This window comes from Cynocephalus volans, chromosome 10, assembly GCF_027409185.1.
Source record: "Cynocephalus volans isolate mCynVol1 chromosome 10, mCynVol1.pri, whole genome shotgun sequence".
Lineage (NCBI taxonomy): Eukaryota > Metazoa > Chordata > Mammalia > Dermoptera > Cynocephalidae > Cynocephalus > Cynocephalus volans.
Window position 1 is genome coordinate 105,533,945 of NC_084469.1, and position 16,795 is coordinate 105,550,739.

Sequence of the window (16,795 nt, forward strand, 5' to 3'; positions counted from 1 at the left end):
AGCCCCTTCTCTGCCCCGCCCAGGGAGGCGGGGCTCACCTGGGCCCCACCTGGAGAGTGGCCTTCTCTGGCCCCCCCCACCCTCCAGGGAGGCGGGACTCGCCGGGCCCCACCCGGGGGAGTGGCCTTCTCTGACCCACCCACCAGAGAGGCAGGGACATCATGGCCCCATCCCAGGGAGTGGTCCCCTCTGGCCCCGCCCCGCACGCCGGATCCCGCGGCGCGGGCGCGCACCTGTAGAAGGACCACTTAAGGAGGAAGAGCTTGGCGGCCTTGGGGAAGCTGGCGCTGCCCTGGTAGGGTTTGAGCACCTGGCTCACAACACCGTCCAGCCAGGCCGCCCACTGCTCCAGCGAGTTCTGCTGCTGCAGCGTCACCTTGAAGTCCTGCTCCAGCCGCTGCACCACGCGGTCCTCGCAGCGGCACACCCACGAGGCCTGCTCCTGGGGCACAGCGGGCGGGGATGCCCGAGGCTCAGCCGCCGCAGCCCTGGGCCCGCCCCGCGCGCACCTGCACCGCCCCGCGCGCACCTGAACGTTGGCGAAGTCCACGCGGTTGAGGTCGCTCAGCATCTGGTTGATCTGCGCGGTGTTCTGCAGCACGGCCCGCGCCGCCTGCGCCAAGTGGTTGAGAGACGTGTAGCGACGTAGCGTCTGCGCGAAGGCGCCGGCCGCTGCCACCTGCGTGCGGGGCCGTGGGGCTTGTGGCTTCCGCGGACCCCCTTCCCCCGCCCCACCTGCTGCCACCTCTCTTTAGCCTCAGTTTACAAAAAAAGGAGGGGTATGCCTGGCTGCTTTTGTTGGGAGACCAAGGGGTCGGGATTTTCAAACTTTGGGTATTCACCCACTGGTGTGAATCAAAAAATCACCTTATCGTCTTCTGACTGGTATTATTACTTTTAATGCAAGAACACAATAGAAAATAAGGACCACCCAGAAAGGGCAGGCATAAGCTTTTGTTTCAATTACTCTACACTCCAGTCTCAGCTCCAGGAGGGCATGGGTTTTGTCCTTCATGCTGGACACAGTAGGTGCTCAATAAACGCGTGTTGAGTGAACAAATGAATACATGGGTCTGGCCAGTCCCTTTGAAGAGCTTCTCCTCTCTCCACAGGCCCCACCCCCTCCCACCCGGGGGAGATTCCTCTGACACCCACTTCTGTTTAGCTGTCTTGTTCACTTTTTTTTTTTTTTTTAGCCCAAGAGCAAGCACATCCCATGTAATTTCCCACATCTAAGTAGTCAGCATGCAGCATTGATGAAGAGGGCTATTATTCTATTATAGATGCTGCTGCCTTTTTAAAAAAAGGTTTGATCTATTCTGAACACCTAAAGCACTTTCTATCTAGGCTGTCTGAAGAGAACTACTGGAAATTTGCATTCGGTTTTTAATAATGATGCTATGTCGAGTACAAAAACCCTACAAAGCAGTTGCATTTCAGAAGTGGGCTCTCGAGAAAGCAGGTTTCTTCAGAGCTCTCTCTGGGACAGATGAAGACCCACCTTACCCACGTGCATGCACGTCATCCCCAGAACAGGTAACGGGACAAATCTTACTGCCCATATAGAGGAGAGGAGACCGAGGCCCACAGCCAGGAGGAGCTGGGCAGTGAGCCCACATGCCCTCACCTTCACCCGCAGCATCTCCTCGGGGATGTTCACCATGGCGTGGGTGAGCCAGCTCTCCAGGCTCTTGGCAAAGTTTCGGATCGCTTGGGTCAAGGCACCTGTGGGCAATGGTGAGGGCTGGTCAGGGCAGGGGGTGGTACATTCGGGGTAGGGGGTAGGCGCGGTGGCCCAGCACTCACTGGGGATGGGCCGCAGCACGTCGGGGATGAGGATCTCCACCAGGCCCTGGTATAGCACGTTGTCACAGTGCTTGGTCCACTGGAGCACAGGCTCGAACTTGGAGAGGAGCACCAGGCTGGCCTTGGGCAGCCGCTTCTCGGCCTCGTCGTGCCTGTAGGCACCCGTCCCACCCCAGGGTCACAGGGGCACTCCATAGTCCTGCACCCAGGGTCAGAGGACACAGGCACGCACGTCCTGCCCCACACCCCAGGGTCAGGCAGGCATTCCCTGTCTCCTGAAGATTCCTGGGGTCAGGCTGGGGCAGGCCCCAAGGCCCTAAGGGTCAAGTGGGCATCTTATACCCTGCACCCAGGGGTTAAATGGGCACAGGAGTCCACCCACTCCAGGGAGGAGATGGTGCCCTGCCCTCATGTCCATGCTCAGGAGGGCTCGGCTGAGCTTGCCATCCCAGGCTCTGGGTATCAGATGGATACACACACACTCTGGGGTTCAAGGCCATGTACACCCCACTCCTGGGCATCTGACTTGTGTGCACCTGGGGGTCATGCCCTCCCCACCTTGCCCCATGGGACTCACACGGCCAGTGGTGGCACCTCGCTAGGCTGGCTGAGGTTGTACCTCCAGAAGGTCTTCCACAGCGTCTCCACCAGAGTGAACTGCAGGTTCACCATGACGTCGACAATGGCCTGTTGAGGAGACTGTACGCTCAAGGGGCTTGGGGGGCAGTGTGGCCCTCCCTCACCCGTGGCCAAGCCCCTGCCCCACCCCTACCCCACACTGCCCTACCTCACAGTGTTCCCGGTACAGGACCTGGAAGGCCTTGATGTCCCCCGGCCCAACGCCCTCGGGCAGCACTTTGTCCTGGAGGTCAAGCTCTGTGAAATCAGGGAGGCTCCGAGAGGCATCTGGGGGGTGGGGGCACAATGAGGCCCTTCGTCCTTCATCTGCCTGCCCCCGAGTCTCCCCCAGGATCATATCGATTTGTCACCACTTCCCACCAAGTATAGGTCCCCCATGTACAGCAGGCTGAGGGTGGGCAAGCACCTGGCTCAGGGTCCCGGGACAAGGAAGACCTGAGAGCCTATGTTCCCCCCACCACAGAGAACACGAGGGGTTTGTGCTGGCCCTGCTTGACTGCTCATGGTGGCCCTGGGCTGGGCCTCGGGATGTGGGCCTCTGAGTCCCCTTCCTCCACCCACCTGACCAGGGTGCAAGCCCCAGGGCCCAGGAAGGCCCACAGTGATGCTGCCCTGAGCCTGGGGGCCCCAGGTGGGGAGCTGATCATGGACAGTCACCATAGGGATGCCCCTGGACTCTACGAGGAGTGTGCTCACCCTTCCCTCAGTTCCCCGGCACCTATGGGGACAGACTGAGTGTCTGGGTCTTGTGGGCAGGTGAGTGCCAGGAAACAGGCCACCATGCAGTCACCATCATGGACATGTGGCTGGCATGTGCTGGGTTCCTGGGGTTAACTAGTTTATGTTAGCATCATTTTGCCTCATTTTCATTGATTATTCTTTTTGCTTTACTTGTCTTTTTTTTTTAGAAGTTTCTAGAAGAAACATAGGTACCACCCATGTGCCATCTTGGTAAGCAGTCCTAATCACACAGACACTACGAGGACAGCCAGACAGGCGAGGGAGCGGCTCTCACCAGGGCTCATGAGGGAAAGGAACCTCCCTGTTACACCTCAGACTAATGATTCACACGGACCATCCAAATAACCGTGTCTCTCCGGATGGAATTTGGGATCCCATGCAGCATAATGGGGGCTTAACTGTGGGGCTCAAAAACACAGAAATACTTCCCATGGAAATGAATGGAAATCCACTTTGGAGAGGGTTTCTGGGGACTGAATTGTCACCATGGATGGAGACTGTGACGTCTTGCCACACTCTGCTGGTCCTGTGACACCTTGCCAAGCCCTCCCCCGCTCAGAGGCTGCCTGCCACCCAGCTTTGTGAAGGTGGCACAGACCGGCTGCACATTCTCCCGGGGCCACAGATCCCTCTGCAGCCCTGCTCCACAGGCCAGGAAGCTCTCACCCAGGAACTGCTGGTACTGCTGGACCTGGGCACTGATGTCCGACAGCCCCGTGGTCTGCTGCTGCCCCACGGCCACACCGTTGGTCATGCCCTCCATCTTCTGGATGGGCTTGAGCCTGGAGGAGAAGAGGCAGGCAGCCGGGGGGTGGGGGATGTATTGGCTGGAGAATGAGCCAGCTGGGTGGGGACGGACTGGTCAGGGGTGGGGGGCCAGGCTGTGTGGTGTGGGAGTAGCCACTGTGCCCTTCCCCACCCACCCCTCATGTCTGGCCCTGCCCTCCTACCTCTGCTTCTGCGAGAAGGGCTGGCCTCGCATGGCCATGTGCTGCTGGTCCTCCATCAGCCGCAGCAGGGGTGAGCTGGCCTTGATGCGCAGGCCGTAGTAGTGGTACTTGGAGTTGCCCCTGGGAAGGAGGTGAAGAGTGAGGGCTGGGCTGGGGGCCGCCAGCAGGACACCGAGAACACACCACCCCTGTCTCCTCTCCATTAGGTGGCTGAATGGAGAGACCCCCATCCTGCAGAGCTGGGGGTGCTGTGCTCAGGAAGCCCAGGGGCTGTGGGTGCCAAGAGAAAGCTAGTACTTTGCCCAAGGCAAAAAATTCAGAGTGATCAGAAACAAGAGAAATGAGCCACATAGAGGCACAATGGGGGGTGCTAAATGCTAAGGAAAAACGTTAAGCAGGGAAGGAGAGTGGGGACAAGGGAGGGGGAAGGCTGCAGTTGTAAAGGAGGCCAGGGATGTCTGAGTAACGAGGCAAGGAAAAGCGCATGAGGTAGAGGCCCTGGTGTGAGAGTGGGCATCTGTGTCAAAGGAGCCTCCAGGAGGCCAGCGGGGCTAGAGTGGAGTAAGCGAGGGGCCAAGAGCGGGAGCTGAGGCCTGAGACAAGTTGGGGTGGGGTGAGCCTTGCAGGCCTGGGTGTGTCCTTTGAGCCCAGGGGCTGCTGGGAGCAGGCGGGAGGGCCCCACCTGGTGCCAAGGCGGCGGGTCCGCAGGCCCATGAAGACGGAGCGGATGAGCTTGCCAAAGGAGGCGGCGTTGACAGGCTCCAGCTTCTGCTCCTGGCAGTGCAGCAGGTAGTGGCAGTAGAGGGTGCTCCGCGGCAGGCTCACGCCCTCAGCGGTCTCATAGTTGTCCAGCAGCCACTGGACCTGGGGCCAGACAGAGGACAGCAGAAAACCACTAAGAATCACTTCTGTTTCTCCAGTGCCTGCTTCTAAGTGTTCTGTATCTATTTCCCGTTGTGATCGTGACTGCCACAACATAACGCCCATCATATCGCAGTCCCCCCCTGGGAACTACATCCCACAGAGCTCTCTAGAACTGTACTGTCCAATAGTCACTCCATGCAGGATTTAAAGACAAATTTATATTCATTTATGCTGAGTGATAAAAAGCCAATCTCCAAAGGTCCCATGGTGTAGGACTCCATTTGTAGAACATTCTGGAAATGATAACATTATAGAGACGGAGAACACATTCGTGGTTGCCGGGGGCTAGGGATGTTGGGAGGGAGGTGGTGGGGTGACTATCAAGGGGTAGGTAGCAGTTGGGAGATCTCTGTGGTAATGGAAGCTTCTATATTTTGATTGTGGTGGGTGGTCTCTCAAGTGCACACATGCAATAAAAAGATATAGAGTTAACACGTCAGTTTCCTGGTGTGCATACATAAAACGTAACTAGCAGGGTAACCCTGTTGAAGGAGATACAGGGACGTCTCTGTATCACTATCGCAGCTTCCTGTGAATCTACAATTATTTCAAAATAAATAGTTAAAGACAAGAACTCCTCTCAGTTCCTCAGTGACCCCAGCCACACGCCAAGCACTCAATAGCTATGTGTGGCTGAGGCTCCTGCACTGGGCAGCACAGAGCGATTTCCTTTATCAGAGAAAGTTCCATCGAACGGTGCTATTCTATGTTTTTGAACTGTGGGTGAGGACCCCCCCAGTTAGGTGGGTCACGACCAGAATTTTAAAAAATAGACTGGAAGCCATGCTGCATGGGTGAGTAAAGGGAGACAACCCAGGACCACCAGGCCCTGACCCACCCATGGTCATATAGTTGGCAAGGAGCCCGGTTGGGGTTGGAATCCAGGGCTACTTAAGTGACACTGTGCGGCCACCTCTGGGCAGAGGGAGGTATGGTGCCTGCCTTCCAGACAAAGAACCTTGCTTCGGGCAGCTCCTGCCATGGCAGTGCCTGTCTCTCTCCCCTCACTATCTACCCTCTATCAGCTGTTGTAATCAGAATAGACCACACTTCTTTGGGCACTGCTCTAAGAACTTTGTGCATATCAGCTGAGGCCCAGAGCGGCTGAGTAACTTGTCTGAGGCCACACAGCACGATTTGATCCCAGGCTACCTGCATATGAGCACTTCAGCACTAGGTGACACAGGCTCCTGCGAATAGTGGCTGGCAACCCCCATCACGGACTGGGCATGTAGTGCCCACCACCACCCTCTCTGCCCAGGGGCTCCCCACTCCCTGCCTCATCTGGCACCCGCGTTGGGGCACTTACCGTGGCTGGTGAGGCACGGGTGGTGTGGGAGTAAGACTGGCTGGCACTGCCCAGCATGTAGCCGCCTTGGATCACGTAGGTGCCTGCTCCACTGCTGCTGCTGCTGCTGCCACCACTGCCACCCCCGCCACTGCCACCACCTCCCCCGCTGCCGGTGCCAGCGCCACCACTGTTGCTGGCCCCACCCCCGCTGCTGGTTGAGCTGGCGACGACCTGGCTGCCGGACACGTACATGGGCACGGAGCCGCTGCTGGCCACCGCCTGAGAGGTGGCGGGGGTGCTGACCTGGGTGGCCGTGCCTGCAGCCTCATAGTAGCTGGTGCCCGCCGTCTGCGTGTACAGTGGCGTCTCAGGGTAGGGGTAGGTGCTGGAGCGGCTGGGAAAGAAGCAGACGCGGGGGGCGGTCAGGGGGATGAGAGCTGGGTAGCTGAGGGTCACAACTGAGGGGAATCCTGCAGGGGCTGGGGGGTCCCAGAAGGGGACTGGGGGAGCAGCAGCCCTAATGCACAAGGATTTGATTCCAGCATTCACCTACAATGAACTGGGTACTGTCCTCAGTGCCTGATGGGCACTTTTATTTATTTATTTTTTTTTGGCAATTTTTCATTTAATTGTCAAAGCAACCTTCTGGCTGGGGAGTAACCGTCCCCAATTCAGAAGGGCTAGGTAACTTGCCACAGGCCATACATGTCACTCAATCAAAAACAAATTATTGCACACCTACTGCGTGCTGAGCATTGTTCTAAGCACTGCAGACACAGCAGCAGATGAGACAGGAGAGCCCCACCCCCGGGGAGCTGAGGTTCCAGTTGGGGAGACCGACCAACTGCAAAGGTACATCGAGGTTGTTGCAGAAGCTGGTGCTTACTTGAGAGGTAAAAAGGGGGGGGGCAATGCTGGGGGAAGGGGGTGTTGACTGGAGATGACCATCAAGAACGTAGAGGTGATTCCCCTTGACCAGCTACCTATCCCTCCCTGGAGAGTTCTCCTCCAGCTGTCCCTGGAAACGCACCACATGATGCAGGCTGGAGACTGTGAATCGTAGCAAGAGAGTGAACAACCAGGGACCATCCTTAGGAGGCTGTTAAATAAAGGAGGATGGAATCCTAACACCAAGGGCAAGGGTTTGGATTTCCACACCGACCAGCCACCAAAAAATAAAAATAAAAAAACACATAACATTAAAAGTTAAAAATCCAGAAGAGTAGCAAGGCCAGTTGGGGTGGCCTGGCTCAGAAGGTACCACTGGAGCAGACTCTGGAGGAGGCAGGGGGAGGGAGCCTTGGGGGCCTCTAGGAGAAGTAACAAGGAGAGGGAGTTGGGGAGGAGTGGTGGGAGGCATGGAGGCATGGTCACCATTGGACGCCAGGGTCTAGCTCTCCATCATTGTGTCCCAACCCACATCTACCACACGGAGTGACACTTGACCTGAGCAGATGCCCCCCCTTCTCCCAAGGATGGATCACAGTTGGCTCAACCCTGCACAGCCAGAGCCCAGCCTTGTGCCCAGCATGCAACACATTCTCCAAAACAGCATTGCTTTGGTAGGTATTTGCTGACTGACTGAATAAATGAATGTGTGTGTCTCTGGATGTGCTGTGGGCAGGGATGGAGGCTGAGAGGGGCTGTGGCTTTGGCCAGGGTAAGGGATCCAGGCTGGCAAAGGGCTGGGAATCCACCAGAAGGGAGACAGAAGGTACAGTCGACACCAGGACTGTCCCCAAAGAACGTAACGTAGTGGGAGACTGTGATAGCAACGATGAACCAGGAGCAATCACACACTACAATCACAGAGGGAGAGACTCAGACAGAAGCAAGGGAGAGGCACTACCAGGGAAGGCAGAAGAGCTAGCCCAGGACCTCAAGGCCTGGGTTTGTGGCTGGGCTTGGCTTCTATCAACGCTGGGGGGCCCTCAGGGGCCGGTCTCCACCTTGGAATGCCCTCTCTGGTCCCTGCTTTGGCCGAGTACACAGTGAAGAGACTGGTGGCATTGAAAATAAATCAGTGGAACTGTGAGGTAGCTATGGTGTGGACCTGGCCCACGCTCCACAGTGGAACATGGTGCTATGAGCTTATCCAATCCCAACGTTGTGCCCACAAGGACAGGAGGCAGGGTGAAAGAAGACAACCAGGCAGATGCTAAGAAAACCATGTGAAACTTCTAGAAACTAAAAGAAGAGCAATAACTATAGTCCTGGAATTATTACTGTGGGGTATTGGAGAGGGAAGGTGGCATGTGGAGGGTTCCTGGACTGAAGTCGACCCGCACACAGGGATGTTCATGCTGCACTGCCATGTGCAGTACCAGGGAAAGGAAATACCTACGTGTCACTGGGTGGGGACTGGCTACATCGTTCCTGCTGCATCTGCACAGGACAGCACAGATGCTCCTTAACTTACAATGGGGTCACATTCCGGTAAACCCTTCTTAAGTTGAAAATATTGTAAGTCAAAAGCACGTTTTCAATTTGCGATATTTTCATCTTATGATGAGTTTATCTGGAAGTAACCCTATCATAAGTCGAGGAGTGTACCGAATGGGTATTGCTCTCAAACCATGGTAAAGTTGAAAAATCATAAGTCAAACCATCGTAATTCAGGGATGTCCATATTACAGAGAGGTCAAAGAGGGTGACTGGAACCCACATGGACAAATGGGAGAAAAGCTGGAGATATGTAGCCAGGGGAAGAAGTGATGGAAGAAGTGCTGATAACACCAAGGTCAAGGGTTAGGATCCCATTACCGGCCAGCCACCAAAAAAAAAAAAAAAAAGATATTGTCTCTATTTTTGAACAAAGAGGGGGGGTACTTTCTATTCTAAGAGTATCTCTGGCAGAAAGATGTACCTCAAGGAAATGCACCTGTGGGGTGGGGTTGGGGGTCAGGAGTGAACGAGTTTCTTTTCACTGTATAACATTTCCTATTCCTTAGACAATTTTATCTTGTAAAAAAAAATTTTTTTTTTTTTTGCTAAAAACCAGGTGCATCTGATTCCAAAGCCCAAGGTCTGCTGGGATGCCTTTCCCAACCTTCTAGGGTTCCTCTGCTTCACTCCTTCCTGGTGGCTGCTGGTTGCCCCTGGAGAGTGCCCGCCTGTCTGTCATCTGAGGCCCTGTAGGCTGGCTGCCCTGTCGGGGGCTGGGACTAGGGCCTGGTATCCTGGGAGCCCAGGGAGGGTCCTGAGCAGAAATGAGTCCCTCCCCCAGCCCTCCCTCCACTTACATGGCACTGGCCGTGTAGCTAGCATCGCCACCATCCACATACTGCACCTGGCTGGAGTACACGTGTGGGACGGGCACCTGCTGGAGCTGCTGCACCTGGAGCAGGAGGAAGGGCATGCGGGGGGTCAGGGCTGGGCCAGCTTCACTGCCCCTGCCCCTAAAGGGCTGGTGGCTGCCCAAGCTCTCCCCTTGCCCACCTCCCCAGCTGGGAGGGGGCTCTTCTCAGCTCTCTGAACAACACACCCTGGATGAGCCGGGGGTCAGAGGCCCAGGGGCTGCGGAATCAGGAAGAGCTGTGCAAGGAAAAACCTGGACACTGTTTTCGCTGGCACAGCAAGGACGGGGCCTGGCCGACAGCAGAGGGGACCCCAGACAGGGTCCTACAGTGGGCGTGAAGACTGGACCCCAGGGGCTGAGCCAAGCTCAGGGATAAGGTAGTCGCTATAGAGCCAGAGCCTGGAACTACAATAGGGGCCTCAGGGGCGGGGCCTGGAAACCAGGCACAGGATGTTAGGGGCGGAGTCTGGGGCCCCGCTTTGTGCGACAGAACCTGGAATGACTGACAGGGGATTAGGGGCGGGCCTGAGTACCCCACCTCCATCCCTTAACCCGTCTGCAGGGGCGGAGCCTGGGACCTGGAACTGGCTCTGGGGGTCAGAGGTGGGTCCCCAGACCGACTGGCCGGACGGAGATGGGGTCTGCGGGGCTTGTGGGGCCTGGCGGGCAGCCCGGGCCGGGCGCCCCCGCCCCTGCCCGCCCGTTGCCCCCCACCCGTGCGTCCGCCACCTACTTTGAGGGCCGTGGCGGCCGTGCCGAACACTAGCACCTGGGGGACTCTCTGGATCCTGACCCTCTGGTCGGGGCTGGCTCGGGCCGGGAGCCCGGGCAGTGGCTCGAGGACCACTTTCTGCTGCGGCAGGAGCAGGTGCGGGGGCAGCACGCCCACCAGCTCCACCCACTGCTCGGCGCCCAGCTCGTAACGGGGCGGCGGCGGCGGCCGGGGGCTGCCTAGCTGCGGGGCCTCGCCGCGGCACGCGGGCGGGAGCGGCGGTGGCTCCGGGGCCAGTGCGCCCTGCCCGCGCCCGGGCGTGGGCGGCCGGGGCGGCGGCTCCGGCGGCGGCGTGGGCCGGGGCTCCTGCTGCTCTGCCTTCCTAGCGGGAAACTGACTGCCTGAGCTCTGGAGGACAAACAGAGATACTGGGGGGTCACCGGGGGCGGGGCTCCAGGCCTCCGCCGCCCACCAGGTTGCTGAGCGCACGCAGCAACCCGCCGAAGATCCCACCCGGTGGATCGGGGAGGGGAGGAAATGACCCCGGGCCACGCAAGAAAGCAGCGGGATTGGAATCCAGATCTCTCTCTTAGCAAAACCTGGGCCCTGAGCTGCCAGGTGCTGGGAAGGGGGAGGATCCAGGGCAGGCAGATGTGCAGCCCACAACCAGAGGTGGGGCCAGAAGGGGGCTCGGAGCCCTAAAGGCTCCAACTGCCTCGCCCCTGAGGGCCGCCTGGGTGGCTCCATTCCCTCCCTGCGGCCTCGGGGGCCTGCACTCCCAGCCCGGGACCAGCCCGTTTGCCCCTGCGGTAGGTAGGGGAGACACACACCTCTTGAGCCACGTGGACTGGCTGGAGCCCCTGCACGGTCAGCTGCTGCACCGGGCCAGCTTTGGGCGCCTGCGGAGTGGCCTGGACCACAGACCTCTGGGGAGGGAAAAGCAAGTGGGGCTATGGTAAACATGGCAATGATGGCGCCCACCCAGTCTGGCTGTAAGCGCCCCCCCTTCACAGGTGAACTTCTGTAAGCCACATGGCAGCCCTGTGAAAAAGAGGCCTCCACTTTCCAACCAAAAGGGAGAGCGGCTTTTCGCTGCCAGCCCAGCACCAAGCACCTTCTAAGTTCATTATCTTGTTGACATCCGGCACCACTTACAGATGCGGGAACCGGAGCTGGGCCAGGTGAGATTGCCAGGAAGTGGCAGAGCTGAGGGTTGAACCTGGGACTGACTAAGGGGGTCTCTGCTCCCCACCCCTTCTCCCTACAGGCCCCCCACAGGTGTGCTAAGAACGTGGATGATCTCTTGCTCCCCGTCTTCCACTGTCCTCACTGCAGTGCTGTTGCAGGATGCTGGTATTACCCTTAGGGCACAATGTGAGAGACAGAGGCTGGGGTGGAGGGGGGCTGCTGAGTGGTGGGGCCAGCACTTGAACCCAGGTCTGGAGGTTCAGAGGGGCTCTGGTGCAGCGCAAGGAAATATATGTGAATCCTTTGGGATGGGGTTTCTGCTTTCATCTGGGGAAGGGTCTATGGCTTTCATCTGGTTTTTCAAGGGGCTGGGAGCCCCTCAACTTCAGTAGTAACAACCAGATGACAGACAGCTCCAGCCTCTTAACCTGCTCTGGCTGCTGGAGCTGGCATCTCAGAGCTCAGCCTCCTCCAGAAGGCTGGGTGTGGATTTGGAGGCTGGAGCCCTTCCCTAAGACCCTTATGGACAAGCTGAGACTTGGCTTTGGACCTTCCTCCAGGCAAATGCACCCAGGGGCTAAGAAAGGTTTCTCAAAACTGTTCCCAGAAACTGCTGTGTGTTAGGCACCTTCCACAGAGTCTGAATTTTGTCCTCATATCAGCCCCCACTACCCCAGAGGATGCTGAATCTGGAGAGATGCAGAGGTGCTTTCCAAAGGCGCAGGTGGCAGGCTGGGGCTGAACTCCCATGTGCTTGGCTCAGAGGCACAGCCACAGAAGGCTGCACAAGCTGCCCCTTGCCCCAGCCACTGCCCGCCTTGGCCTGGCACCTCTTGGGTGACGGGGACACTCTGCTGGACGCCGTGGACCTGCAGCTGCTGCGGCACCGTGCCCGTGGGGGCCCCAGCCGTCTTGCTGGAGGAGCTGTTGGCCTGCACTGGTGATCGCTGCAAGGGAAGGAAATGCGGGAGCCTTGTTGGAAGCAACTTGGGTCCTCTCTCGGGCACCCTGGCCCTAGCAAACACCCTTCTTTGGAGGGCTGTTTGGGGAGGACAGCAGCCAGCGGGGGATGTGTCCTAATCACCTAGGCTGGTAATAGGCCGTATCCCAAGCATCCAAATGCCTGCAATAGTCTGGTCAACCCCTTGTAAGGCTGAGGGTGCAGCCCACAGATGCTGGTGGGGGGGCCATTCTCCCCAGCGAGGACAGCTGGGACTGCAGTCTCGGCTTGGGGGCCACCTGCTGTCTCCATAATCAGAGGGGCTGCAGCCCTGAGATGAGGAAGGGGAGGTGAGAGAAGCTTGGGCTGGGCCCTGGGGGTGGCTCCGAGATGGTAGGTGGTGCCCAGCACCTCTGAGGTTCTCCTGGGGTTGGTTCTGAAAGTTTACAGTAATGACGACAACAGCATCTAACGTGATGCTGGATTCCTTCCACGAGGGGCTACTCTGAGCACTTTATGTTACTCACTGGATCCCAGAGCATCCCCACCTCCCAATTGAGGCAAACAGGGAAGGGACATGCCCAGGGCCACACAGCTGTGAGTGATGGAACACAGCACTGACCCCAGGCGCACTGGCAAGAGTCCCTGTGTTAATTCTGGGTCATGCTGTGCCTTGGGCTGGAATTTTCACAGTGAGCTGAAGTGATTGATCCCATTGTTTTACACCTACAAAACTCTGGGCTCAGAAGGCTCCAAGGCCTGCCCAGAGTCCCAGATGAGTGAATGGCTGAGGTGGGCATCTGATCAGGAGCTCCTGATGCTGATGCCTGTGCTCCAGGCCATCTAGAGCCTGCCTGCCTCCACACCCTGGTTGGTGTTTGTGGGTCCCCAGAATCCACCCTGTGGTCCAAGGCTTCCTGGAAGAGACTACCCACCCTGCAGAGGGAAGAGGAGCCCCCTCAGTTTCCTGGGATGCAGCTCCCTGAGCTAGAATTGTGAGGGTCACCTCAACCCAGGGAAGAGGCCACCTCCTCCTCCTGGAGCAGGGATGCCCGGCTGCTCAGCTCAGAGCCACGGGGCCAGAAATCAGTGGGCGAACACCTGGTCAACAAGGGAATCAGGGCTGGGGGTAGGGAGGGCAGGGGGACTTTGGAGGAGAGGGCCCAGGGAGCAGAGAGCCCCAAGTATACTAGGGCGGTACATGGCTGAACAGGGGAGCAAGAACTGGGAAGGATGGCCGACAGGGCCACCACCTACCTCAGGGGGCGAGTGCACCTGCTGGGTCCCATGGACTGTCAAGGAGACCTGGCCGCCCTTGCCGCCTGGAGCTGTGCTCTGCACCACCAGACGCTGTGTGGGGAGAGCCTGGAGCGACAGGGAGGACAGATCACTGAGGACAACCCGTGCAGTTTTACAGAGCGCCTGTGCAGTATAGGCGGTGTTCTGCATGACTCACGCCTGCTAGTTCATGCAGTTGCCCTGACTAATGTGGCACGGTTACTGCCCCCACATCACAGAGGGTGACACTGAGGCTCAAAACACCAAAGCGCTTGCTTTCCTGGTCCTGGAAGTGACAGAGTTTGTGTCTGGGGAGCCTGGCTCCATAGGCCATGTGGAATGTGCTCTCATCCTTAAAACTCGACGGCACTTTATTCAATTCAACACTGATCGATCCTGGGGGACAGACCACCCTGTGCCGGCTATGGGCTTTTGGCTCCAAATCCGGCCTTGGGCTCTCTGTTTTGAGGCATCATGGCTGGACCCACTAACCGCCTTCTTGACTACCAATCCTCACCAATCCCCAGGCTCTCTATTAAGATGACTCCCTCCCTGACTGACATGGTCTCACCCTGTGGAGGTGGCCACCCATAGCCAGGAGGTGGGACAGCTCCTAGATGGGGGGTAGCTCCTGGAAGGGGCCTGTGTCCTTGAACCTGGCGAGGGCAGATCCAAGCCGGCCACATGATCTGGTCCTCCACCCGGGGGAGGCTGCAAGGGTCAGGGCTGGGTGCGGTGGCCTTACCTGCTGGGGCACCTGGATGTTGGTGAGCTGGAGGGGTGACACGTGGCCCGCCTTGGCCTGCACGCTCGTCTGGACCAGCAGTCGCTGCAGGGGCAAGGCAGAAGGAGCTGAGCCAATCTGGCCGCCCCAGGGAGGCTGGGCCTGGGTGGGTGGAGGGCAGCTGAAGTGCACATCTTGATAAGAACAGGTGAGCAGATGGCTCTGGCAGGAAGGCGGGGAGGGGAAGCACTGCCCCCGCCCCCCGGGGAGGGCTGTGTCCTACCTGCTGGGTGCCCTGCACCTGCTGAACCACTTGGGTGGGGACGCTGGTCTGGCTGGCTGTGGAGCCCGGGCTAGCCTCTGACACGGTCTCGCTTGCCCGCATGGCACCTTCTGTGGGGAGAGGTCACTGGGTCAGCTCTGCCTACTGCCCCCACCCCCACCCTGAGCTTGAGCCTGTCTGGAGGGGAAGATACAGCCTGAAGCTGACCCCCAGCAAGGCCAGGCCTCTCCAAGAGTCCTGCCTGCCCCCTGGCCAGCCCTGACCACACCGGCAGGGGTCCACATGGCAGGGGGGGAGCTAAGAAGACCAGCAGGATCCTTAACATCTGGAAGCAGGCCCCCAACCCTCCTTGTCTTACAGCGGGACCAGAAGGGGTGACTGAGAGGTCATGATGCCGCAGAGGCCCAGACGGCTGGACCCCTTTTCCTGACAGACAGGATTTGTAAATTGACACCCCTCCAAGGTCCTGGCAGCTCTGGGAGGACCAAGGCACTGAGGCCACCTTCCCTGGGCCGACCTCTGGCTTCCCAGGCAAGAAAGCTGGTCAGAGGAGTGGTCCCCAGAAGGCCTCACTGGCCTGTAGCCAAGTGGCTCCTCCCAGTCTCCCTGCCCTCAGTGGGGGGAGGGAGGGGCAACAAGGGGCTTGGAGCTGTGGGGACAGGTACTCACGCTGACAGGCAGCCGAGAAGAGGCAATCGTAGAACATGGTGCCCGCCCGCCTGCTCCCCTCCCTCTCTGTCTGTCTGCCTGTCTGTCCAGGGGCGCCTGCCTGGCTGTCCTCACTCCTTGCCTGCCTCTGTAGGGACCACAGGGCACGCAGGCAGCTTTATACCCACAACCTTGGGGAGCTAATCCCCCCAGTTGATGTAGAGTTCCCGCCTGCCCACTTGGATAAACACTCCCCTCCCATCAGGCTGCGCCCTGGCACGGGGCCGGGGCAGAGCTGGGGGTGAGGAAGGAGGCTGGTACCCGGAGATGCTATCAGGCAAACGTAGGTCAAATTTCATGCACATCTTGCTGAGTGATTAACAGGGGCGCTGGGGGGGAGAGGGGAGAGTGTCCCCAAGAGGCACTGGCCAAGAGACCCCCACCATACCTGCGACACCATCTGTCCCATCCTCTCCATGTGACCTGGCCTATTCCCCAGCAGTTCTGGAGGCTGAGTGGGGGCTGAGTGCACCTGCCCTCCCTCCCCGCACCATGATACCAGAAGGAGCCAAGGCCCCAGGCCCACCTTCCTGGTGGGACTCACCTGGGGGATTCAGAGAGGTTATCCAACCCCTGCAGGACTGAAGGGCCATAGGCTAAGAGGGACAGAAGTGACAGTATCGGGCATTCATAAGGTTTCTGATGCACCAGGTGCTGCACTAGGCTCTTTCTGGGCAGCTGGAGACTGTGAAGGCTTTTATTACCCATTTTCAGATAAGGCAGCAGAGACTGGGAGAGAGGATGTAACTTGCCCAAATCACCCAGCTGGAAACTGTCAGGCTGGGTCACAGGCCCCCCTCTGGGCTCATGGGAACCTCACACCATGTGTGGAACCCAGGATCTCTGGCCCTGCCTGGGCTGAGCCCCTGCGGGCAGTGATGTGCAGAGTTGGGCACATGGGCACAGGATGAAAAGTAAGCTGGGTGTCTACAGGGATACCTCTGGGTCGAGAGCACCCTAAGGTGGGGCCCAACCTTCAAGGGGGGAGCTGGGTATCGGCTGTGTGGGGGACACAAGGAGAGGGACATGGCCAGGGCCAGAACACTGCCCCAGATGGATGCAAGGACCGCAAGGACCAAGTCCGAGCAGAGCACATGGGTGTGTGTGCTGGGGCAGGGGTTGCCAGATGTGGGAGGAGGTGTCAGGGGAAGTCTCTCTGTGGCAACATGTGAGGACAATCCCAGGCCTGCTCGTCCAGCCGCCTGTGCAGCCAGTTCTGGGAGGCACCAATTACTATATTTTGCTGGAATCTTCCATCACATCCTCTTTAGGCTCCCCTGAGCTGCGAGAGAGGAGGCCCTCACTGAGCCAGC

General features: G+C 58.6%; 1 protein-coding gene across 2 annotated transcripts in view; it reads right to left on the bottom strand.

Annotated features, from left to right (window-relative positions):
- RFX1 (regulatory factor X1) overlaps positions 1-16,795 on the bottom strand; it is a 32,130-nt gene that overhangs the window by 1,888 nt on the left and 13,447 nt on the right. For both annotated transcript variants that reach the window (XM_063110431.1, XM_063110430.1), the window contains exons 3-18: positions 14,775-14,884; positions 14,513-14,596; positions 13,747-13,854; positions 12,380-12,496; positions 11,192-11,287; positions 9,594-9,688; positions 6,370-6,745; positions 4,819-5,000; positions 4,137-4,256; positions 3,853-3,968; positions 2,594-2,712; positions 2,384-2,493; positions 1,807-1,958; positions 1,628-1,725; positions 530-679; positions 234-442 (exon numbers count right to left, since the gene is read on the bottom strand). In XM_063110431.1, coding sequence (XP_062966501.1) covers positions 234-442; positions 530-679; positions 1,628-1,725; positions 1,807-1,958; positions 2,384-2,493; positions 2,594-2,712; positions 3,853-3,968; positions 4,137-4,256; positions 4,819-5,000; positions 6,370-6,745; positions 9,594-9,688; positions 11,192-11,287; positions 12,380-12,496; positions 13,747-13,854; positions 14,513-14,596; positions 14,775-14,884 — 2,242 coding nt within the window. The remainder of the gene's footprint in view (positions 1-233; positions 443-529; positions 680-1,627; positions 1,726-1,806; positions 1,959-2,383; positions 2,494-2,593; positions 2,713-3,852; positions 3,969-4,136; positions 4,257-4,818; positions 5,001-6,369; positions 6,746-9,593; positions 9,689-11,191; positions 11,288-12,379; positions 12,497-13,746; positions 13,855-14,512; positions 14,597-14,774; positions 14,885-16,795) is intronic.